Source organism: Leguminivora glycinivorella, chromosome 17, assembly GCF_023078275.1.
Source record: "Leguminivora glycinivorella isolate SPB_JAAS2020 chromosome 17, LegGlyc_1.1, whole genome shotgun sequence".
NCBI lineage: Eukaryota > Metazoa > Arthropoda > Insecta > Lepidoptera > Tortricidae > Leguminivora > Leguminivora glycinivorella.
In genome coordinates, this window is record NC_062987.1 from 5,680,032 (window position 1) to 5,700,426 (window position 20,395).

Consider the following 20,395-nt stretch of genomic DNA (forward strand, 5'->3'; position numbering starts at 1 on the left):
GAAATTTGATTATTAATACGCCGCACCGTTTAGATACAGTCGTTCAAAGTTTTTATTTTCAGTAGATTTGTATTTCTTTCATATCATGTTTGAGAAAAGCACTGATACATACCTCGGCGGGAAATATAGGGTTGCCCGCCTCAGACCCATCAATCCATCTACTTATATGTCTTCGGCCGACAACCCCTTTTGTCCCGGCCTCTGTAGTAATGTACTATTAAATTTAGATACTGTCACCTCATCGTGCGTTGATGCGGAATGAATGACAGAAACCTGCGTGCTCAACGAACAGAATGCTTCCCTCAGAGCAAAAAATACTACTTAAATCTATGATGCTTCCAATTATTTACACTCCGTGCCTTATCTCTTTCATTTCTCATATCACTCATCACAGAATCATTTGCGTTTCATTCTTCGTAAACTGTTGGCATTCTGGCTACGTATCTATAGCTCTATTAAATAATAATGATCGTGCATTTTTTAACAATGACTTAAGTCATTCCATCCCCTCGTTTCTTCCCGTGAAGTTGAGCAGTTTGTTCTGTTATTGATAATGGTTTTTTTAATGACGAAAGTGAATGATCCCTAGCCCCGTTCCCTCCCAAGTTAACAACGTTTGAGCAACAACGTTCCGCCGGACATTACTCTCGTTTCCATTTGCGGCTGATGACTAGTGCTATCTCGGGCCCTTTGAAGACCAATCAACGCAGCATGTTTCAGAAGAAAACATTTGTATAAATTGTTTTGTTAATAAGTTGAATAATTCCTTGATTTACAAATAATAATAAAACGAGTTTTGAATGATTTACGGTTATTTTCATTAGACTTATATTGATCGGGATATAGACCGTAATTACCTTTTTGATTTTTGTCGAGCTCCTGATGTAACATTAGTAAGGGTTGCGACAATAGGCTAGTTTCCTATACTTAAAATAAAATATTTTATGCAGTGCACGAAATAAAGCACCGCGAAATTAGAAGAAATATATGTACAGTAGTTATGTTTAAACATAATTTCTATTTAATAAGTCAAAGAGAAAGATATAAAGTAAATGAATTGATCGTGACGTCACGCGTCAGTATTTCATAGTAATTCTATATAGCAAATCATTTTGACAGTTCTTAAAAAGAAGCTGATTTGACTAGTAGGAAACTAGCCTATTGTATTGTATATCATTGTGTGAAAAATAACGAATGTGGTAAACTTCAGCTGTGTGGAAATAATATTGTGTAAAATCGAGACTGGGTAGAGACAAGATTGTGTAGAAATATTTTTTGTGAAGAATAACGAATGTGGTAAACTTCAGTTTTGTGGAAACAATATTGTGTAGAATCGTGACTAGGTAGACTCAAGATCGTGTAGAAGTAATGACTGTGATGAATAACGAATGTGTTAAACTTCAGCTGTGTGGAAATAATATTGCGTGAAATCGTGACTAGGTAGAGTCAAAATTGTGTAGAAATAATAACTGTGAAGAATATCGCATGTGATAAAGTTCAGCTGTGTGGAATAAATATTGTGTAGAATCGCGACTAGAAGGAAACAAAAATGTCCGAAATATAGCATAATCCATAATATTTAAATGAGTTCACCATAAATCCTTCATCAAAAATCTGGGTAGCTCCACGTTTTAAGTACTTATTACATCTAAATACATCTTAGGAGCACAAATATGAATTTTACCAAAGGAAATATTTTGTTAATTCAACCAGCCTCTACACGCTCAACTAAAAGAATAAGTAATACAACATAACATTTTGTTTACATGATTATTTCGCCCCTCGTTGATCAGGATCGCCAGCCCCTATCTATGTCAGTACTATCTGCCGAGAATCATCGCCCAATGTTTACAGTGGCAGATGAGCGTGGTCAATCTCGTCATGCCCCTAACAGGAAGTGCCACGGGTTGGCCGTAACCGGAGATGGCTTCACTTCGTCTAAAACTATAATATTAAGAAGTGTTATTAATAAATAATTCCAAACATACTTAATACGACTATATAAGACGACTTCTTTTTAAAAGACCAAACATAAAAAACCGGCCAAGAGCGTGTCGGGCCACGCTCAGTGTAGGGTTCCGTAGTTTTCCGTATTTTTCTCAAAAACTACTGAACCTATCAAGTTCAAAACAATTTTCCTAGAAAGTCTTTATAAAGTTCTACTTTTGTGATTTTTTTCATATTTTTAAACTTATGGTTCAAAAGTTAGAGGGAGCGATTATTTCCGAAAATACTAATTTTATCAAAAAACGATCTGAGTAAACCCTTATTCATTTTTAAATACCTATCCAACAATATATCACACGTTGGGGTTGGAATGAAAAAAAAATCAGCCCCCACTTTACATGTAGGGGGGGTACCCTAATAAAACATTTTTTTCCATTTTTTATTTTTGCACTTTGTTGGCGTGATTGATGTACATATTGGTACCAAATTTCAGCTTTCTAGTGCTAACGGTTACTGAGATTATCCGCGGACGGACGGACGGACGGACGGACGGACAGACAGACATGGCGAAACTATAAGGGTTCCTAGTTGACTACGGAACCCTAAAAATAGTACATTACGATACAAGTGCGTAAAAAAGGAAGTTCGAAACGAGTGGCGATAAATTAAAACACGACCGAAGGGAGTGTTTTAAATCGACACGAGTTCATTACTACTTTTTACATTACATTTTAGTTGATTATTTAAACCGTAATATTAAATTAAATTCCATTTGTTTTTCGTATTAAGCTCATCAATAAAATTGGCGTATCAGTTTACATTATACCCATAAACATTAATCTTCGTCGAAATATCATTACGGAACTGATTTAAAATCATATAATTACAATCAGCTTAATGAGCTGGATCGAAAATTGTGCAATACCCGTCCGTACGAGGGATCATTATTTTTAAAATCGGGACTTAATCGCGTATAACTAAACTATTAAACTGACCTCCAACGTTTCAAGGACGGCGTTGTCCCCGTGGTCTCGGAGAAGACTGGCTTGAAATGACATCAACTGTTGAGGGGCTATCCGGGTTGTGGATGCTTGAATATGAACTCCAAAGAATTGTTACTATGATTTTAATTATAAAAAATATACAAAAATGTAAAGAGCCGAGTCATGGCCGCGGTGGCTAGTAAGTAAGTCAATCCCGAAGATGGCTGCTCCCCGCTGTCACCTCACCCCGCGGTCGCCCTGTTGGAGTGGTACGCGACATGCCGGCGGACCTTGAAGTGTCGTCTTCAACTGTAGTGTCCACGGGTAAGGGGCAGATCTTGGTAAAGTCTCTGCGCAGCAATCCAGTGGCAGTTTGAATCTCTGCGACTCTGGTAACGCCGTCGCGCCCTGGGAAGACTCGTTGTATTCTCCCCAGGAGCCATTTTATTGGAGGTTGTTGCTTATCTTTGATAACGACGAGGGTCCCAATCTCTAGTTGCCCGTTCGTCGACTGCCTCCATTTAGTTCGGATCTGAAGCTCACTTATATATTCTAGTTGCCAACGTGCCCAGAAGTGCTGGCGAAGCTGTTGAATCTTCTGGTATCTGTCCACTAATCTGGTGCGTGAAGTAAGGTCTTCTTCTGGGATCGCCGTCATACTTCGCCCGATGATGAAGTGGCCAGGTGTGAGTGGCAATAAGTCATTTTGGTCCGAGCTAAGTGGGGTCAAGGGTCGGGAATTTAAAAGTGCCTCAATGTAAGTCAGTGTTGAATACAAATCCTCATAAACTAGATTAGCCGATCCTAGTACGCGGCGTAAATGATGTTTTATAGAGCGAACACCGGCTTCGTGTAACCCACCGAAGTGTGGCGCATGTGGAGGCAAAAAATGAAAATTTATTGATTCTGAGGTTATAGCGTCAGAAATGTGAGTAGCATTTTGTGCAATAAAGGATTTGAGCTCATTAGCAGCGCCTACAAAATTTGAGCCATTGTCGCAAAAAATATCTAAAGGTTTCCCTCTGCGAGCAATAAACCTCTTGAGAGCGGCAATAAAGTTAGCTGTGCTCAGGTCGCCCACCAGCTCGATATGTATGGCCTTGGTTTTGCAGCACACAAAGATACAAATGTAGGCCTTTATGAGACGACAACCACGCCCTCTGCGATTGGCCATCATTACAGGCCCCGCGTAGTCAACATTGACTTCTAAAAAAGGAGAGCCCGGTTGAAGTCTTTGTTTGGGTAGGTTGCCCATGATTGGAGTTACGGTACGACCACCAAAACGACGGCAAGTCACACATTGGTGTGAAATCGACCTCGCGATACCGCGCCCCCAATAGGCCAATACCGTTCCCTGATTGAATAAAGCAAGTGCTGGGGACCGGCGTGCATGAGAGCTTTGTGTTGACATTCGAATAACAATTTAGTTATACGATGATTTTTGCTTAGTAGAATCGGATGAACCTTATCATATTCGTAATCCGAATTCGACAATCTGCCACCTACCCTAATTAAGTCAAGGTCGTTTGTGTCTATGTACGGGTTCAGTGACGAAATCGTAGATTTTTTAATGGAAGTTCCCGATTTTAACTTGTCATATTCTGTAGGAAACGATTCCTTTTGTGATATCAGTATTAACTTTTTTAGCGCATAGTCTAATTCCTCAGCGCTGAGTGGGCCGCTTCTCTTATCATTCTTAAAGCGCGCGTTATGAATGAATCGCGCCATGTAAGCAAAGATACGTTGCATGCGCTTCAAGTCTGAGAATTTACTGAAGGGAAACGGCTCATCAGTGCCAGAATTGACTACCAGGCATGTGTTTTGAGTTTTAACTTCTGGTAAGTTATTAGTATTTAATTTTAATTTTAGTTGAGGCCATGCGTGCTATGGCTGTGATAAAAATTGTGGACCGTTCCACCATAACTTGTTGTGCACTATTTCGTTGGCTGTCAATCCACGTGAAATGTGGTCTGCGGGATTTTCGTTGGTTGGAACATGTCTCCAAGTATGGTTAGCACAAGTGGACTGTATCTCGGCAATTCTGTTACGAATAAATGTTTGCAACTTACTTGGATGCATGCTCAACCAACCTAGTACTATAGTTGAGTCAGACCACAGAAAGCAGCTGTCAAATTGTAGTCTCATGGAATTCAAAATTTTGTCCAGCAACCTAGATCCTTGTAGGGCTGCGCATAATTCCAATCGAGGGGTAGTTAGTGGTTTCAGTGGGGCCACTTTCCCCTTTGAGCACAGCAAGTTGACAGCTACTTCGTTGTTCTCGTTCACCGAGCGCACGTATGCGCAAGCGCCATAGGCTGCTTCAGACGCATCTACGAAAATATGTAGTTGTAAATTGACAGGACCGTGACAAATAGCGTGTCTGGGGACTTGTACTTCGTTAAGATTGTGCAACGTAAGTACAAATGCTTGCCAAACATCTCGTATCTCGTCAGGGACAGCTGTGTCCCACGACAACTGGTGCAACCACAACTTCTGCATCATGACCTTGGCTTCTAAAATAGTAGGTGCTACTAGACCCAAAGGGTCAAATATTTTAGAAATAGTTGACAAAATGTTTCGCTTAGTGACAGAGCCTTTAAGGTCTACATTGGTTGTGATGCACAAGTTATCGGATACGCTGTTCCATGTAATGCCTAAAACCTTGGAACTATGCTCAGGACATAGGTCCAGGTTTCCTTCGGCGCCATCAGTCTTGTCATTAGCTATATTTTGGAGCACGCTAGTGTCGTTTGATCTCCATTTTCGAAGTGGAAAACAAGCACTATTCAAGGTTTCTGTAAGTTTTGTGTAGATCCTAGTGGCGCCCTCTGTTGAGGAGCACCCGGATATAAGGTCATCGACGTAAAAGTCCCTAGCTATAATTTCTTTAATAACGGGATCATCGCATTCAATCGATAACTGCCGCAAACAGCGGACGGCCAAGAAAGCCGCTGACGATGTACCATAAGTCACGGTATTTAATTGAAATGTTTTTATAGGCTGGGAGGGGTCGTCCCTCCACAATATTTGTTGCAGAGGCCGTTGTGATTCAACGACGTTGCACTGGCGGTACATTTTTGCCACATCTGCAGTCAAGGCCACGTCATGTTGTCTAAAACGCATTAAAATTGAAAACAAATCATCTTGTATAGTAGGGCCTACTTTCTGCAAATTATTAAAGGAATAGCCAGATGACGACTTTGCTGAACAGTCAAAAACGACTCTTAACTTGCTAGTAATACTGTCGCTTTTCAACACGGCGAAATGTGGCGCAAAATAGTTAATTTGCGACCTATTGTAATGTGATTCACTCATGTGACCTAATTGTATATATTCATGAATAAACTTTGTGTACGATTGTTTTAAAATAGGATCTCTTTGTAATTTATTTTCTAAAGAAAGAAATCTTTGTTTTGCTAAACAGTAGCTATCACCTAATAGGCTAGGCGACTCTTTGAGTGGAATGGTAAGTAAAAATCGACCGTCAGGTAAACGTGTCGTGTTTTGTACAAAACTTTGTTCACATTCCATTTCTTCGACACTTAAAGAGGTAAAATCATTTTTTATAGAATCTAGTTCCCAAAAGCGAGCTAATTGTTTTTGTATAGTGCAGTTTTCCATGTTATTTTTATCTTGTAATTGTGCATTTGTAATAGTTTGTGCGTGTGCAAACCCGCATATGTCCGCCATGCCTGGTACTGAACCGCCTAGGACCCAACCAAGTTTGGTTTCATGCAAAATTAAATTTGTATTATCTAATTCGATTTGTTCTGAGCCCAATAAACCCCAAAACACCTTGTTTCCTAGTAAAAGGTCAATATTTGATTTCTCGTAAAAAGTGGGATCTGCCAACGTGATGTTTTTGGGTATATTGAAGGCTTCAAAATCAATAGGTTCGCATGGCCAGGGCCTAGTTATTACAGGTATGACGGTACATTTTAGTTCCATGGAGTAATCATTGTATTTTGATTTTATGTTAACCGTACAAGTTTTATTTAAAATAGATTCATGTTCGTTTAGTCCTGTGATTGAAATAAAAACGTCTTTTGTTTCCAAATTCAACTGTTTGCACAACCTTTCAGTAATAAAATTAGAAGTACTACCACAATCAAGCATAATACGTACGGGATAAATATTAGAGTTTGCGGCTCGCACGTCAACTATAGCGGTCGTCAATACCCCTTCCGGCTCCTCGTCCTCGGCGCAAACAAGTCCGACCGGCGCAGACGCGCCGGCCGCGCCGCCCGCCCGGCCAGCAGGCGCGGGCGCGGCCGGCGCGGGCGCAGGGGGAGGGGCCGCGGCCGTCGCAGGCAACGCGATGTCGCTGGTGCTGTGTACCGCGGTACTCGTACTAGGTACACTGTTATCGCTCGCAGACGGTTTAGTTGTATGCAAAATAGTGTTGTGTTTTTTCCTGCAAACTCTGCACGGGCTCAAACGACATTTTTTAGTAGGATGCCCGTGACGTAAACAATTGAGGCACAAATTTAAACCTAGGGCCTTGTCCTCCCTATCTTGTGCACTCAAATCTAGAAACGCTTTGCAATTATAAATATTGTGAACGCTCGAATTGCATACGGGACACGATTTAGTATTGTTATTAATAGTATTCGTCTTAGTAGGCGAATCATAAGTGACCAAGGCTCGCGGCTTCTCTTGTCTAACATTTCTTTGCTCGATAGTTTCTAGTAAGTCGGCTCGCATCCTAACAAATTTGACTAAGTCGTCAAATGTGTTAGAATCGCCCTCTAACGTTAATTTGTATTTTTCCCACTCAAATAATGTTTGGCTGTCGAGCTTGGTACACACGATATAAGTCAATAATGTGTCCCACTTATCAACTGGTTCTTGTAATATTTGTAAGGACTTAAGGTTTTTTATGAAAGTATCAATTAACCTGCGTAACTGAAAGGCTGTATCTTTTTGTACGGAAAATACGTTAAATAACGCTTTAACGTGATTAGAAATGAGTAAGCGTTTGTTATTGTACCTGTCACACACAAGCTCCCATGCGATTTGATAGTTCGAAGCACTAAATTCGATCGATTTAATAACTAGTAAAGCACTGCCTTCTAAGTAAGATCGTAGGTAATGAAACTTCGTAATATCGGATAAGCTAGTATCATTATGAATCATAGATTCATACATGTCACGAAACTCCAACCATTGACTGTACGTACCATCAAACTTACTTAGATTGATTTCAGGCAATTTTACCTTTGTGCGCTTCATATCCGTCACCTGCATATCGGCTGGTGGTGACTTACTACTCCTGCCTGCAGGACCCTCCGCCTCGCTCAGCAGGAGCTGGGCGCGAGCGATGCTGCTGTAGTACGTTGCCTCGAAAGTATTCCGCTGGGAGTATTGCTCGGCAGCTTCTTCATGGGCACATTCGATCTGTAATTGCACGTCATGGAAGTCGTTAAACACTAATTCCAACCTCGAAATACGCAGCTCGAGCTCAAACCTTTGATGAGGAGTTAATTTTTCTGGTAATTCACTCAAATAGGTATTGAAATTCGTCAACTGAGCCTTACAGGTACCACGACGCTTAATATTTTCTTTTAGAATGGCTTCAGTCATTTTTCACGTTTAAAAACGACACTGCAATGCAAAACAACCAACAGGAAATGAATGTAAACGACACTTACTTGTAATTCGTAGTTTTAGTTAAGATAATTAGCACTATGTACTCGTTAGGTCCTAATATATTTGTGTACTAGTATATCTGTTGAAAAAACACGTAATGTACTTATTTTATGCACTAAATATTGAGATAACTGCACTTTAATCACAATAGGCACTGATTTTGATTTAATTTACTTGTTATTTCGATAAGCCGGCAACTAGTACTGACGGCGTAAACATGTGATTTTTTACCGTTAGCTGCAGCTGGCACTAGATAACGATGGCTAAGTAGATATCTATAGCTGCGCCTTATGAGGATTTATATTAAATACACTGTTTGTTATGAAGTTAAGTTAAGATTTAGTTTGTAATCTAGTTTCTATAGTAGGTATGATACCTAAGTAGGCACTAATGTAAGAAAGGGAGTGGATTGGGAACTTAGCTGGTTTCTAGTAATCCTGGGCTTGCGTTTCCTTAAATCCGTCCATATAGGCTTGTAGATCCCTTCTTGTAGTAGGTATTTAGTGGACTTATCTTGTTTCTGGCGGCGAAATCGACGTAATTAGCTTGTAATTTCGAATAGTTAACTGCGCTGTGACAATGGCGGTGCACGGACACGTTGGCTGGACAGTTAATTCGTAGTTACTCGCTGATTCTTGATTTGGAGGCTCGAAGGACCAATGTTGAGGGGCTATCCGGGTTGTGGATGCTTGAATATGAACTCCAAAGAATTGTTACTATGATTTTAATTATAAAAAATATACAAAAATGTAAAGAGCCGAGTCATGGCCGCGGTGGCTAGTAAGTAAGTCAATCCCGAAGATGGCTGCTCCCCGCTGTCACCTCACCCCGCGGTCGCCCTGTTGGAGTGGTACGCGACATCAACACCTTCTGACAGCCGCGCGAGTTTTTCGAACTACCCGCACTTGGTTTTGATTATCAACTTGAACTGATAATGATGTGTAATAATCGTGAAAGTTTAAATCAGCGTACGAGGGATGTATTGTATTATACGCGGAATGATGTCAGCCGGCCTAGCCGGTGGCAATAGTTGAGTCAACGATCGTTGAGTAACGTGCAGAATCTAGAATCTAGAAACGTCACAATATTTATATACTTTGAAACAAGGATAATTTATATAGGATTTACAGTCTCTCTTTTTTAGGAGAACCTACATATTAAATACTGTCATACTACACTGATAATGCCTACAATTTCAAAATGTGTATTGACGAAATATCATGACATTAAAATAAAGAAGCATGTCATTTGTTCTTATAAAAAATAAAAATACGCAAAAATATTTCGGGAAAATATGATTTTGGCCACTTGAAGGCTGTGAAACAGCGCCATCTAGTTTTAATCCTAAAAGGCCTATACATTTCAGGGGTAGGTACGCTTTTTTTTACGAGCTTTATTTGTCCCGGTATTATATAGTCCGTGAAAGAAACAAAGTCATCTCCATAAAACCATTCTGCCTGGTCGTCGGAAGCGCCTCTCCTCGCAGTAATGGTTGACCCAGGTCGGTTCCTCGTTCCTCGACCATTACTCATCGGAGTTATACCGCCTAAGTGGTGTTTCGGGTTGCGCGGCCATGCGTGCCGCTACCAGATTTACTGTTGCCCAATTGCGTTCCGTTGTAAAGATTTATTGAGTTTAAGAAATTTGAATTATGGACTTTTAAGCTCCGGTCCTGAAAAATTGTCCCATGGAGACCGTTCTTTTATTTGTTATTTAATATTATTTTGTTATAGATATTTTTGGATACGATATATATGCGTTTGTGTAGTCTATAAAAGCATTTTTCATAAGTCTGTAAATGCTTTTTTAATAATTATTTTGCATTATATTTTAAATATAATAAATACTTATAGTAATGACTGTGAGCTGTCATACCACGAGGCAAACTAAAAAAATGCAAAAATGAAAAACGCTTAGTACCTACGTGGATGCGCTGGATAGGAATGAAACACCCTGAAAAGGTTTCGACAGAAATTAAATCCGACTAATCTTTACAAATCATCGTTTAAAGATGCATACTATAAAATAATATTTTGCATCACAAACAGTATAGTATAGGTGTAAGTATAGGTATAAATAGTACATTGTACAACGTGGGGCGGAAGTTGAATATTGCTAACGAGAGTAAGTTAAATCACGACAGCTTGCCTGGGGTTTTAAAGACTCGAGTTCGCGATACCCTTGCGCCCCGAGTTACACACAATATTTTTGATCGTACTTGTAATATGGAAAATATTTAAAAGGATAAAAAGGACGATTTTTGTATAACTCCCGCTCCGCCTACGAGTGTGAAAAAAAAATTATATTCCCTAAGACCTGACCTCTCATTCCCTTTAACCGTGCTCTTTATCATATTAGGATTTTCCTATTCTTAATTTCACTCGAACTATGTAAGAATCAGATCGCCTTATCAAGCAATAAAACAGTCGCAGGATTCAGCCTGGTCCAGCATTTGCACTTGTTCCGAATACTTAATTCCTTCCTGTGACTGAATAATAGTCTCCGAGTGAACCTACTAGATCTAAAAACGTCTGTAAAAGTCCTACCATCTATCCCTTTCACACCAGGTTTTCATGAAAGGGATGGAAATAGGTTTCGATGAAGGAATCTTAGTAGATAATGGATCCACTTCAAATATAGGTCGCCGTAAACAATTGCAGGCGAGTTCGCTCGGAGCACTTAAATTGACGAATTAATTGATTATTTCGTCAAGTACGAGCAGACTGAACATGTAGATTATTGTGTTGATTATAACTCTCTTGAAAAAGGTATAAAATGATTATCCTCAATGATTGTAACAATTTAATCAAACAAAGTGAAGTTCTTCAATCAATATGGTAGCTTAAGGGCCGGTTGCATCAAACCGTCTGTCACCGTTAAAGCGTTCGTTAAATTTTATTGTATGGGAAGTTCCATAGACGTCTGCTGCTTGACGATGAAGTGTCAAATGTGTCAAATGTGGTTGATGCAACTGGCCCTTAGTCTGCTAACGTAACCTTATGACTTATGTTATGTAACACTAACAGTTGTTTGTGCGTTTTCACATTATCCGATCCGATATCGCATGTAGGACCGATATCCCATACATTACAGGCGCCCTCTTGGTTTTTTCCATTGAAATCCTTCCGACATCCGATAATATTTCGGATAATGTGAAAACGGACTTAGTTTTCAAATATTATTAATTAGAATATATACAACTAATATTCCAAAAAATACGAAGGTAATAAAAATAAAATATTTGTTGCACATAAAAAAGTTGACAAGATCATGATTTTTTTGATTATGGAGTATGAGGCAAATTGGTTTGTTTACATTATTATCACTTATTTTTCAGTACACACTGCTACTTTATAGCACTAGTGCGAGAAGTGGTACTTTATGTCGAAACAGGGCCATATGTACATTATGTACTGAAAAACGCCGAACAATACACGCGCGAAGAAGAAATTCGTAACTCGCGTCGATTAACAATTTACAGCACTTGACTACCTTCCATCGTGTTTTTATTTCTCGCCACTCTTGTCAAACTTCCTCTTTTCCGCACTCGTATCGTAATGTGCCACATTACATTATTTTCAGTACAGATGGTGTTTTTTATACGCACTAGTGCGAGAAGTGGTTCATTATATGCCAGGTCGAAATTTCGGAGGCTCATCTGTACTGAAAAACGTCGTACGATACACGTGCGAGAAGGAAATTCGTAACTAACATTCGTTTTTACGCACTTGTATCGTAATGTACTATTATCAGGATTGGCTGCTTACACTACTAGTAATCTATATTACTAAACAAATTGTTATTACCATATCTATTTCTAGTGTATTCACTGTGTGATTGTAGATAATCTGAACAATTTCAAGTATATCTAAATAAATCACCGACAGTCAGTATAGTTCTACTTCGCAATGTAGTATCATTAGCAGAGCAAAGAACACGTAGTTTGGACGCGGTCCCGAGGGACCCCTAAATATCTTGTGGTTCCGTCTTCGGTGTCCGAACCATTAGCAAAGTTAACTTGAAGGCTTAGACGCAGAGCGCAATATACAAGGATAGGTAGTTGTATATGTACTACTTACGGCTTGGCAATATCTTTACATTTTTAAAAAATATATAAAATAAAATAATGCTTTTGTTGAAGGAGACTGTTTTGGAAATTAGTGTTTTTCAAGAAAAAAATTAGGTATTTAATTTAGTTACACAACACAGCAAATAATATCGATACGTAGCGAACTCTTAATAATTATTGTGCTATTTACGAAATATCATTTTTGACAATAGATATTATTTAGATAATTCATATTGAATTTCAATAAGTATATGGTTAATAATAAAATTTCTACTTAGACTGAAATTAGTAGGTACTACTGTGTACTACTGTACTAATTTCTATCTATCAATTAGTTAGTTGATAGATAGAACCTACTACCGAACCTAGCAACTGAACAACCCTCTGGCCGACTATCATAAACATCTATCAAACATCTATCTATCAACTATCATGCCTTTTACCGCTTTTCATACTCGTAAAGCCCTATAAACTTGGCAGTGACTCCCACACTAGGCTGAGCCTGTATCGTGGAAGTCGTTAACATTTGTATTATTTCCAGAGACATAGCGGCTTAAAAAATAGAAATTACAAAAAGCATGCTGAATTAGGACTAATGTACACTTAAAGCTACAAAAACAACAAATTTAAATTTAATAGACTGAGTAATGCTAAAAAGAATGGAATAACCAGGTGTCAGTGTACCTATTTAAAGAAAATAGATTGTAAAGCGTGTAAAGTGTAAGGGAATAATGGGTGTGTATTTGTGTAAGTGTGTATGTGTGTAGGGTTATGGGTGAGAGAACAATGTAGAGGACCTTGGAGATAACGAAACACCAAAAACATTACCCATTAGGGTAGCATAACCTCGGACTCATTATAGGTTAGGGGCAATAAAAATTGTCTAATTATAATTTTAGCTTCAGCAAGGTGACATGTCTTGATATCACAGCATTTAAGTACAGCATTATAGATGGAAGGAAATATAAAGGAACTAAAGCGTCTGGCAAACTTTGTGCGCACTCGAGGAACAGAGGCCCTAAAAACTCGCTGCGTTAACATATGCCGGTAAGATGAGGAGTTAATTACATGTTTATGCATGTAGACTGCAACCCTCATAAGAAATAACCTGCGGACGCTAAAAACGCTAGCCTCTCTAAATAGAATATCTGTGGAAAACAGTCTCGGCTTACGCAGGGAAACTTTTAGCACTGCCCGTTGTGCTCTTTCCAATGAAATTAAGGTGGTCTTACAACAACCTCCCCAGGCCATGATGCAATAGTTTAGTATAGGCTGACACAGTGACAAGTAAACCAATTTCAATAACTGCTTGTCTGCAATATCTCTCAAAAATTTCAAAGTGTAAATCAGTTTACGTACTCTTGCCGCCGCCACTGCTATGTGTCTTTTGAAGTTTAAATTTTCGTCTAGGGTGACACCGAGATATTTAAGAAAATTAGCCTTTTCTATGCTGACGCAAGTGCAGCCCAAATCGATCCGATTTCGAGATTCACTACATGACGGGTGAACGACACAGTTCGAAGCGTGAATTTTAAGACTAACCATAGACGCAGGCGGACGTGACCGGATACTTTTATGAAAACACAGAAACTGCGTCTTGGCTGCGTTCAACGTCAAAAGATTCCTCTCCAGCCAGGCGGCCACCCTTTTCATGCCAATTTCCGCTGAGGCTACTACGTCCCGCCACGATCCACCGTTAAATATCAAGGCTGTGTCGTCAGCATAACATAGGATTTCGCAGTTTCTGAGTTCAAGAGACAAGATATCGTTTATGTAAACGGTAAATAGTGTAGGACCCAGGATACTACCCTGCGGTACACCAAAAGAGACAGTTTCTAGGTTACTAAGTAGATCATTCACCTTTACACGTTGGTTTCTGTTCTGGAGATAACTAGAGAACCATTCAAGTGCCACTCCACGAACGCCGATTCGGTCCAGTTTATTAAGAAGGATTGGAATAGACACGGTGTCAAATGCCTTTGCCAAATCTAGAAAGACACCAACACAGTGACGATTACAGTCAAGATTGGATACAATGGTATCCGTCAAAAACACGACCGCCTCCTCAGTAGACTTACCCTGACGGAAACCATATTGACGGTCTGATAAAAGTTTTTGGATTCCAGAAAACTAATCAACCGCTTATTTATCACACGTTCCAGCAGTTTAGGAAACACTCCTAATAAAGATATGGGACGAAAGTTATCCGGAATATCTGAGGAACCACCTTTATGAATAGGAATGACCGTAGCAGTCTTCCAAGCCTGTGGGAAAGTGCCAGACGAAATGCTCAAGTTAAAAATGGCGGAAAGCGGTTCAGCTATAAATTCACCGATCTCTTTTACAAGGCCATTACTTACTCCATCAAAACCGGGGGCTCTGTCAACATCAAGACATTTAATCAGTGAAAGAACTTCTCTAGCATCTGTAGGTTTAATAAAAAACGAACAGAGGGAGGGCTTGTTACCGACCTGACGGGCCAAGGACTGTTCGCTTTCATTGAGCCTCTGAAGAATTGAATCAGCTAATTGGGAACCTACCGACGTGAAATATTCATTGCAAGCATTAAGTGAATCAGCAGGAGTGGACTTATGATTCAAAAGATTATCGGATGCTGATGGTTTAGCATTTTTGTGGGTGATACGGTGTATTGCCTTCCATAGTTTTTTAGGTTTATTCCTATGTTTCGATAAGTCTTTTCTGTCATGCTCAAGTTTCAATTTCCTTAGCAATGAAATATAAAAGTTGCGGTATCGGGTATAAACTAGTTTTTTCATAGCATTTCCAGGGTCTTTACGGACAGCCAGATGTAGTTTGTCCCTATGTTTCGAACATCTAAGCAATCCAGGGGTCATCCAGGGTTGCAAAACGACTTTAGAGCGACTAACATTCGTAACCCTAGAGCACTTTGACAAGGCTTTACCTAGTAAGGTGGAGAACAGTTCAACACAAGCCTCGAGATTTGACCCTCTCACGATGGGAGACCAGTCGACTTTGCTTAATTCAAGCCTCAAAGATTGATAATCAATTTTTTTTAAAGAAAGTGATTTTCTTTGCGGTTTATCTGTTTGAATTGAAACGCCTATCATTGTGACGTCATGGTCCGTCAGATCGGCCGTACAGACAATCGACTCTGCATGCGATATTGCTGGTACAAAAATATGATCCAAACAAGATCTCAAGTGAGTCGGGGCGTTGATACCTGGGAGCAGTCCATGTTCGGCTAGCATACACAGGTAATCCTGGGAGTTGGTTTGGGTCGCGTCCAGAATGTCAATATTGATATCTCCCGCTAGAATGAGACAAGGGCTGGTATCATAGGTCTTTAAAATGGAATCAAGAGATTGGCTAAAGGCATCAAGATTACGAAAGCTAGGAGACCTATAAACTCCCAACACAGTGAAACTTCCGGGGATCTCAGCCAGGACACAATTTGCGTCATCAACTTCCGGTTCAGAAAAAATAGGAGACCACCTATTATTTACATAAACGACGACGCCGCCTGATTTATTAATAGCTTTATTAGAATTAAAAGAGCTGAAGCCTTGCAATTGGTGTATAGCCGAACTAGCATTTATCCAGCACTCGCTTAGAACTATAACATCAAAATCAATACCTAACCGTTTTATTACTACGAGAAAGTTGTCAAAATTCTTATTCAAACTTCTTATGTTTAGACTTAAGATTTTTAAATTATATGGAGACAATATTTGCGAACAATTTTCTAGGGAAAAAATAGTGTGGCATTTCAGTTCGTATGTTTTGTCGATGTCTTCTAGCAGTTCTAAATCGCCTTTAAATAAGTGAACACAAGATTGAATGAACGCCTTTAAATAAGTGAACACAAGATACTTAAAAGTATAATTCCTGTCTCTGAATAACTTCAATCAACTACGCTTAAATCAATCAACCAATCAAATGATTTATTCGTGATAACTACAAAAAATACACAAGTACAAAAACAGAAACAGCAAATAAAAGAAAATAAATTAAAACATATAAGTTACCACGAAATGAAATCATCAGAATCACGACGTCGCAAATACGTACTATAGTGTCTATAGTCATATACTCTGTCTAACAAGTCTGTCAGTAAATAAGAACAAAGAAAACTATAGGTATCCTTTTCTATAGCACCCTAAAGAAAAGGATGCATATAGTTTTCTCTGTTCTTATTTACTGACAGGCTTGTTTGACAAAGTATAGTAAGCCCATTCGACCGCCCTCTGATAACACTCCCGTCATAACCTCGGGTACTATTCGCCACCGTTATGGAGCACATCGCTGGAAGCTGCCGAGTGATATATGACTCTGACTTATCAAAACAGATGTGGTACTGAATTGAGGCCAATTCGACGTAAATTATTTACCCATTTATTCATAAACATTCAAAAAGGGGGTTAGTTTTATGGCTTACCTATGAGGAACTAAGCTTTAAAAAACTTTACATAAGAGTTGGGTCTCTGCTTAACTTTTGTCTCCAACAAATATAATAACTCATAGATTGATTTATTTTCACAGTGTTCTGTGTTTATTTTACAATACCAAAGATTATTATATGTATTTATACATACCTACCACACATAATTACCTAGAACGAACAAACAGGGAATTAAAACCAGGATACCATAACTGATCACAAATATATTTACACAATATATTTGTGATCACGAATCAGTTACGATTCTCTATTTCGAACTATCTATATCTATCTATATATTCGAACAAACAGTCTCTTATCAACCATGCACACACCACCATTCCTTCAGCAAATTAATTATCAAGCCTAATCATAAACTGCAGTCCTGAGCATCTCTTACAAAATCATTATTTTCTTGCGATTTTCTAGGTCAGTGTAAGATATCGGGACTACCACGAACTACGGACAATAAACTCGAGATGAAATCACTCTCTCAATGTTTCGCGAATGTGGTGCTCACCAAGTATGAGCAAAGTTCACATCATCACTTTCACCGGCCGATAACGTGCCATCCCTTGAACTTAAACCCTTTTGCTAATCTGGCCGCGAGAGACCGCACGGGTAATGAATGATGATAAATTGTACTGTCAGGAGTATTAGGAGCGTTTTGAGTGGACGTGAGGGGTAGGATCGCTGAGTGCTGAGATTTTGGTGAGCTTAGTTGGCGCATTGGTAGTCGCCAATTTCATATGATGCAATTCTATTTAAGTCTGTCAAAAAATAGTTACAGTTCCATTTACATGACTTTTTACATCACCCATTAATCTAAGTTACATTTAACTTTCCATCTTTTGAATTATAAAGTTATTTATGGTAAGTAACTAAACTTGCTCCATCCTAGCCAGTATCGGCGCTTACCATTGGATGAGTATTTAGTCAAATGCTTGAGCTACATATTTCCAATTAAAAAACCTCGTTGTGAAATTTCTTTTCGCTACAATTTCCCATCATTTATTTACGCTGATAATGGTAAGTACATTACATATTACACGTTTTAGAAAAATATTAGACCAAAATATATGTACTATCAGTAAAGAAATATAGATGTGATATGTGAGATTAGCGATCCTGTTAGGCCGTTTTCACATTATCCGATCCGATATCGGATGTAGGAAGGATGTAAAATGTAAGATTTATGCGCTTTCAGGTCTTCATTTATGTATTTAATAGATCATTATTACTAAAAAACGATATAAAACGCAAAAATTGCGGATTTAATGCCGATGGCACTCTCCTACAACAGTTTTTGTCCGAGGCACCATGGAACTGCCGATATCGGCAGGACGCTTCCGACATTTTTTGGCATGCCGGACCCCCCGTCAGTTGTCGGCCGATAATATTTGTTTGTGTGCGTATATAATGTATGTATACGTTTGTAGTAGTGTGCGTGACAAAAATGGCGTCTATTAAACAGCTGCTAATGATCGAAATTCAAATTAGTTGACAATTTCCATTGGAAAAAAAAAGGTTGTAATGCATCGGTCCGAATTGCGGATACTAGTTTTTTCATCTTTTTGTAGATATAGTGGAATGTAAAATTATTTTTTTGCCTGACACCCTGAGTATTTTTTATGCTCGTTATTTTAATTTTACAATATAATATTTAGGATATAGTGCTTATAATTATTAAATATAAAACATTTTTTAAATATTATTTGACACAAAATCATACTTCATTGATTTGGAACAATGCGTTTTATCGGACCGACATCCGACACTATCGGAAGCGTTTATCGGATGTAAGATGTCGGTCCGACATCCGATATCGGATCGGATAATGTGAAAACGGCCTTAGAGTGATAGATATCCGTAGCACGTACTTGTTACTTTGGAGGCTCCCTAGTACTCCGCTGCAGGAAATTAATACTTTATTACGATTCAATCAAAGTGTAGTGGGGTTCACGAGACTTTAATGCACCGGCTAATCGGTTTTGAAAGGCGGAGAAAATCAACTTATATTTACGAGTATGACTGTACGTGTACGTACTGTACTGGGACCGCACTTGTTTCTGAACTAGAATAGTTATTTGTTATACAAGGGGGCAAAGTTGTATTTTAACGCCGAGTGTGGAATTGAAAAACGAAGTGAAAGGATTCTATAGTTGAACTTGCGAGTTTTTTAACACACGAGAAGTAAAATACATTTGCACTCGAGTGTAACACAAAAAACTGTTCCCCTCACTACAGCGAGGAAACTACAATGCAAAAAATGCGTTTATCACTGCTTCCAGTAGTTACACAGGTGGTAAATCATCTTTATTACTAGATTCACCTACTTTTATCAATTTTAAAGCAGTTAATTTGACTTTAATCAAGGTCAAATTACTTTACCCACTAGTGGATAAAATGCGTTTTTACCCGCTTGTATTAAATGACAAAACACGTGTTTTCGAGCTAGTGAGGGGAAAAAGAAATTGTTTAGTATATAACCTTTTTCTTTGGTAAAGCTATACTACCTATTATATCATTTGTTCTAGCGCGGCTACTGGCCTGCTAGTAAAAATGTCAAACTTCAAAATAAAATCAGTGTCATCTCAAAATCTGTTTAAGCAACAAGCAAATACTATTTGAATAACAGCGTAAAGCAGAAATACAGTTCCCAAATCAGCAAAAAAACTACCGACGCAGAGGCTTCTGCCAGCAAGCTCAACTCGTAACACCCCGTAAGCCAACTTAGAACGTCTAACATAGTATATAGTCTTTTTTTTTTTTTATACAACGTCGGTGGCAAACAAGTATACGGTCCGCCTGATGTAAAGCGGTCACCGTAACCTATGGACGCCTGCAACTCAAACAGTGTCACATGCGCGTTGCCACCCCATTAGAAACTTGTCTCTCTTTATACTTACATAATATATTTACAGTCCACATTATCTGGCTTTACGCCACAGGAATATTTAAATTTTGAAATATTTCAATATTTGAATTTATCTTAAATCGGTGTATGGCAGGTTCCACTCATACAATTAAGACAAACTATATAACAGATGGCCCTAGAATAGATCAAATAAAGTAAAAGTAAAAAAAAAGGAAAAAAATTCAATAACTTCATTTGTTTGTACTTCAGTTTTCAGGTTTTCAGTCAGGTTCCAATTTTCAGTATTTACAACAACAGTGAGTTAACATTTAATCGATTTTTTTTTCGGCCTAAGCCAGTACCTCAGATTCAGAGACTGTAACCGAACCTTAATAGGCGATTGCGCTTTTTGTCTTAATTAACCCCAACAAAGCGCTCTCATATAAGGAGTGTATCTATCTGGCTAGATC

The 20,395-nt window shown here is 38.7% G+C and overlaps 1 protein-coding gene across 4 annotated transcripts; it reads right to left on the bottom strand.

The window, feature by feature from the left end:
• Positions 1-3,057: 3,057 nt before the first annotated feature.
• Positions 3,058-9,088, bottom strand: LOC125235539. 4 transcript variants are annotated; one of them, XR_007178102.1, is made up of 3 exons: positions 8,582-9,088; positions 8,148-8,327; positions 3,058-3,646 (listed from the first exon to the last, which is right to left on the bottom strand). XR_007178102.1 is itself a non-coding variant. In XM_048142132.1 (2 exons), the coding sequence occupies exon 2, from the start codon at positions 3,586-3,588 to the stop codon at positions 3,139-3,141; it is 450 nt and encodes a 149-aa protein (XP_047998089.1). In that variant the 5' UTR covers positions 3,589-3,646; positions 8,371-8,389; the 3' UTR covers positions 3,058-3,138. The 4 variants fall into 4 exon arrangements, 3 of the variants coding, with proteins under 3 accessions (XP_047998089.1, XP_047998090.1, XP_047998088.1); XM_048142132.1 differs by lacking the exons at positions 8,148-8,327; positions 8,582-9,088 and adding an exon at positions 8,371-8,389; XM_048142133.1 differs by lacking the exon at positions 8,582-9,088 and having other exon boundaries at positions 8,148-8,362.
• Between the last annotated feature and the right edge of the window lie 11,307 nt (positions 9,089-20,395).

What these genes read in the sequence shown, in the direction of transcription:
- LOC125235539 (XM_048142131.1), bottom strand. Translation starts at nt 8,078, where the DNA reads ATGTATGAATCTATGATTCATAATGATACTAGCTTATCCGATATTACG. An exon ending in TGGGAGCTTGTGTGTGACAG is followed by an intron (nt 3,647 to 7,920) that starts GTACAATAACAA and finishes GACCCCACTTAG; the next exon opens with CTCGGACCAAAATGACTTAT.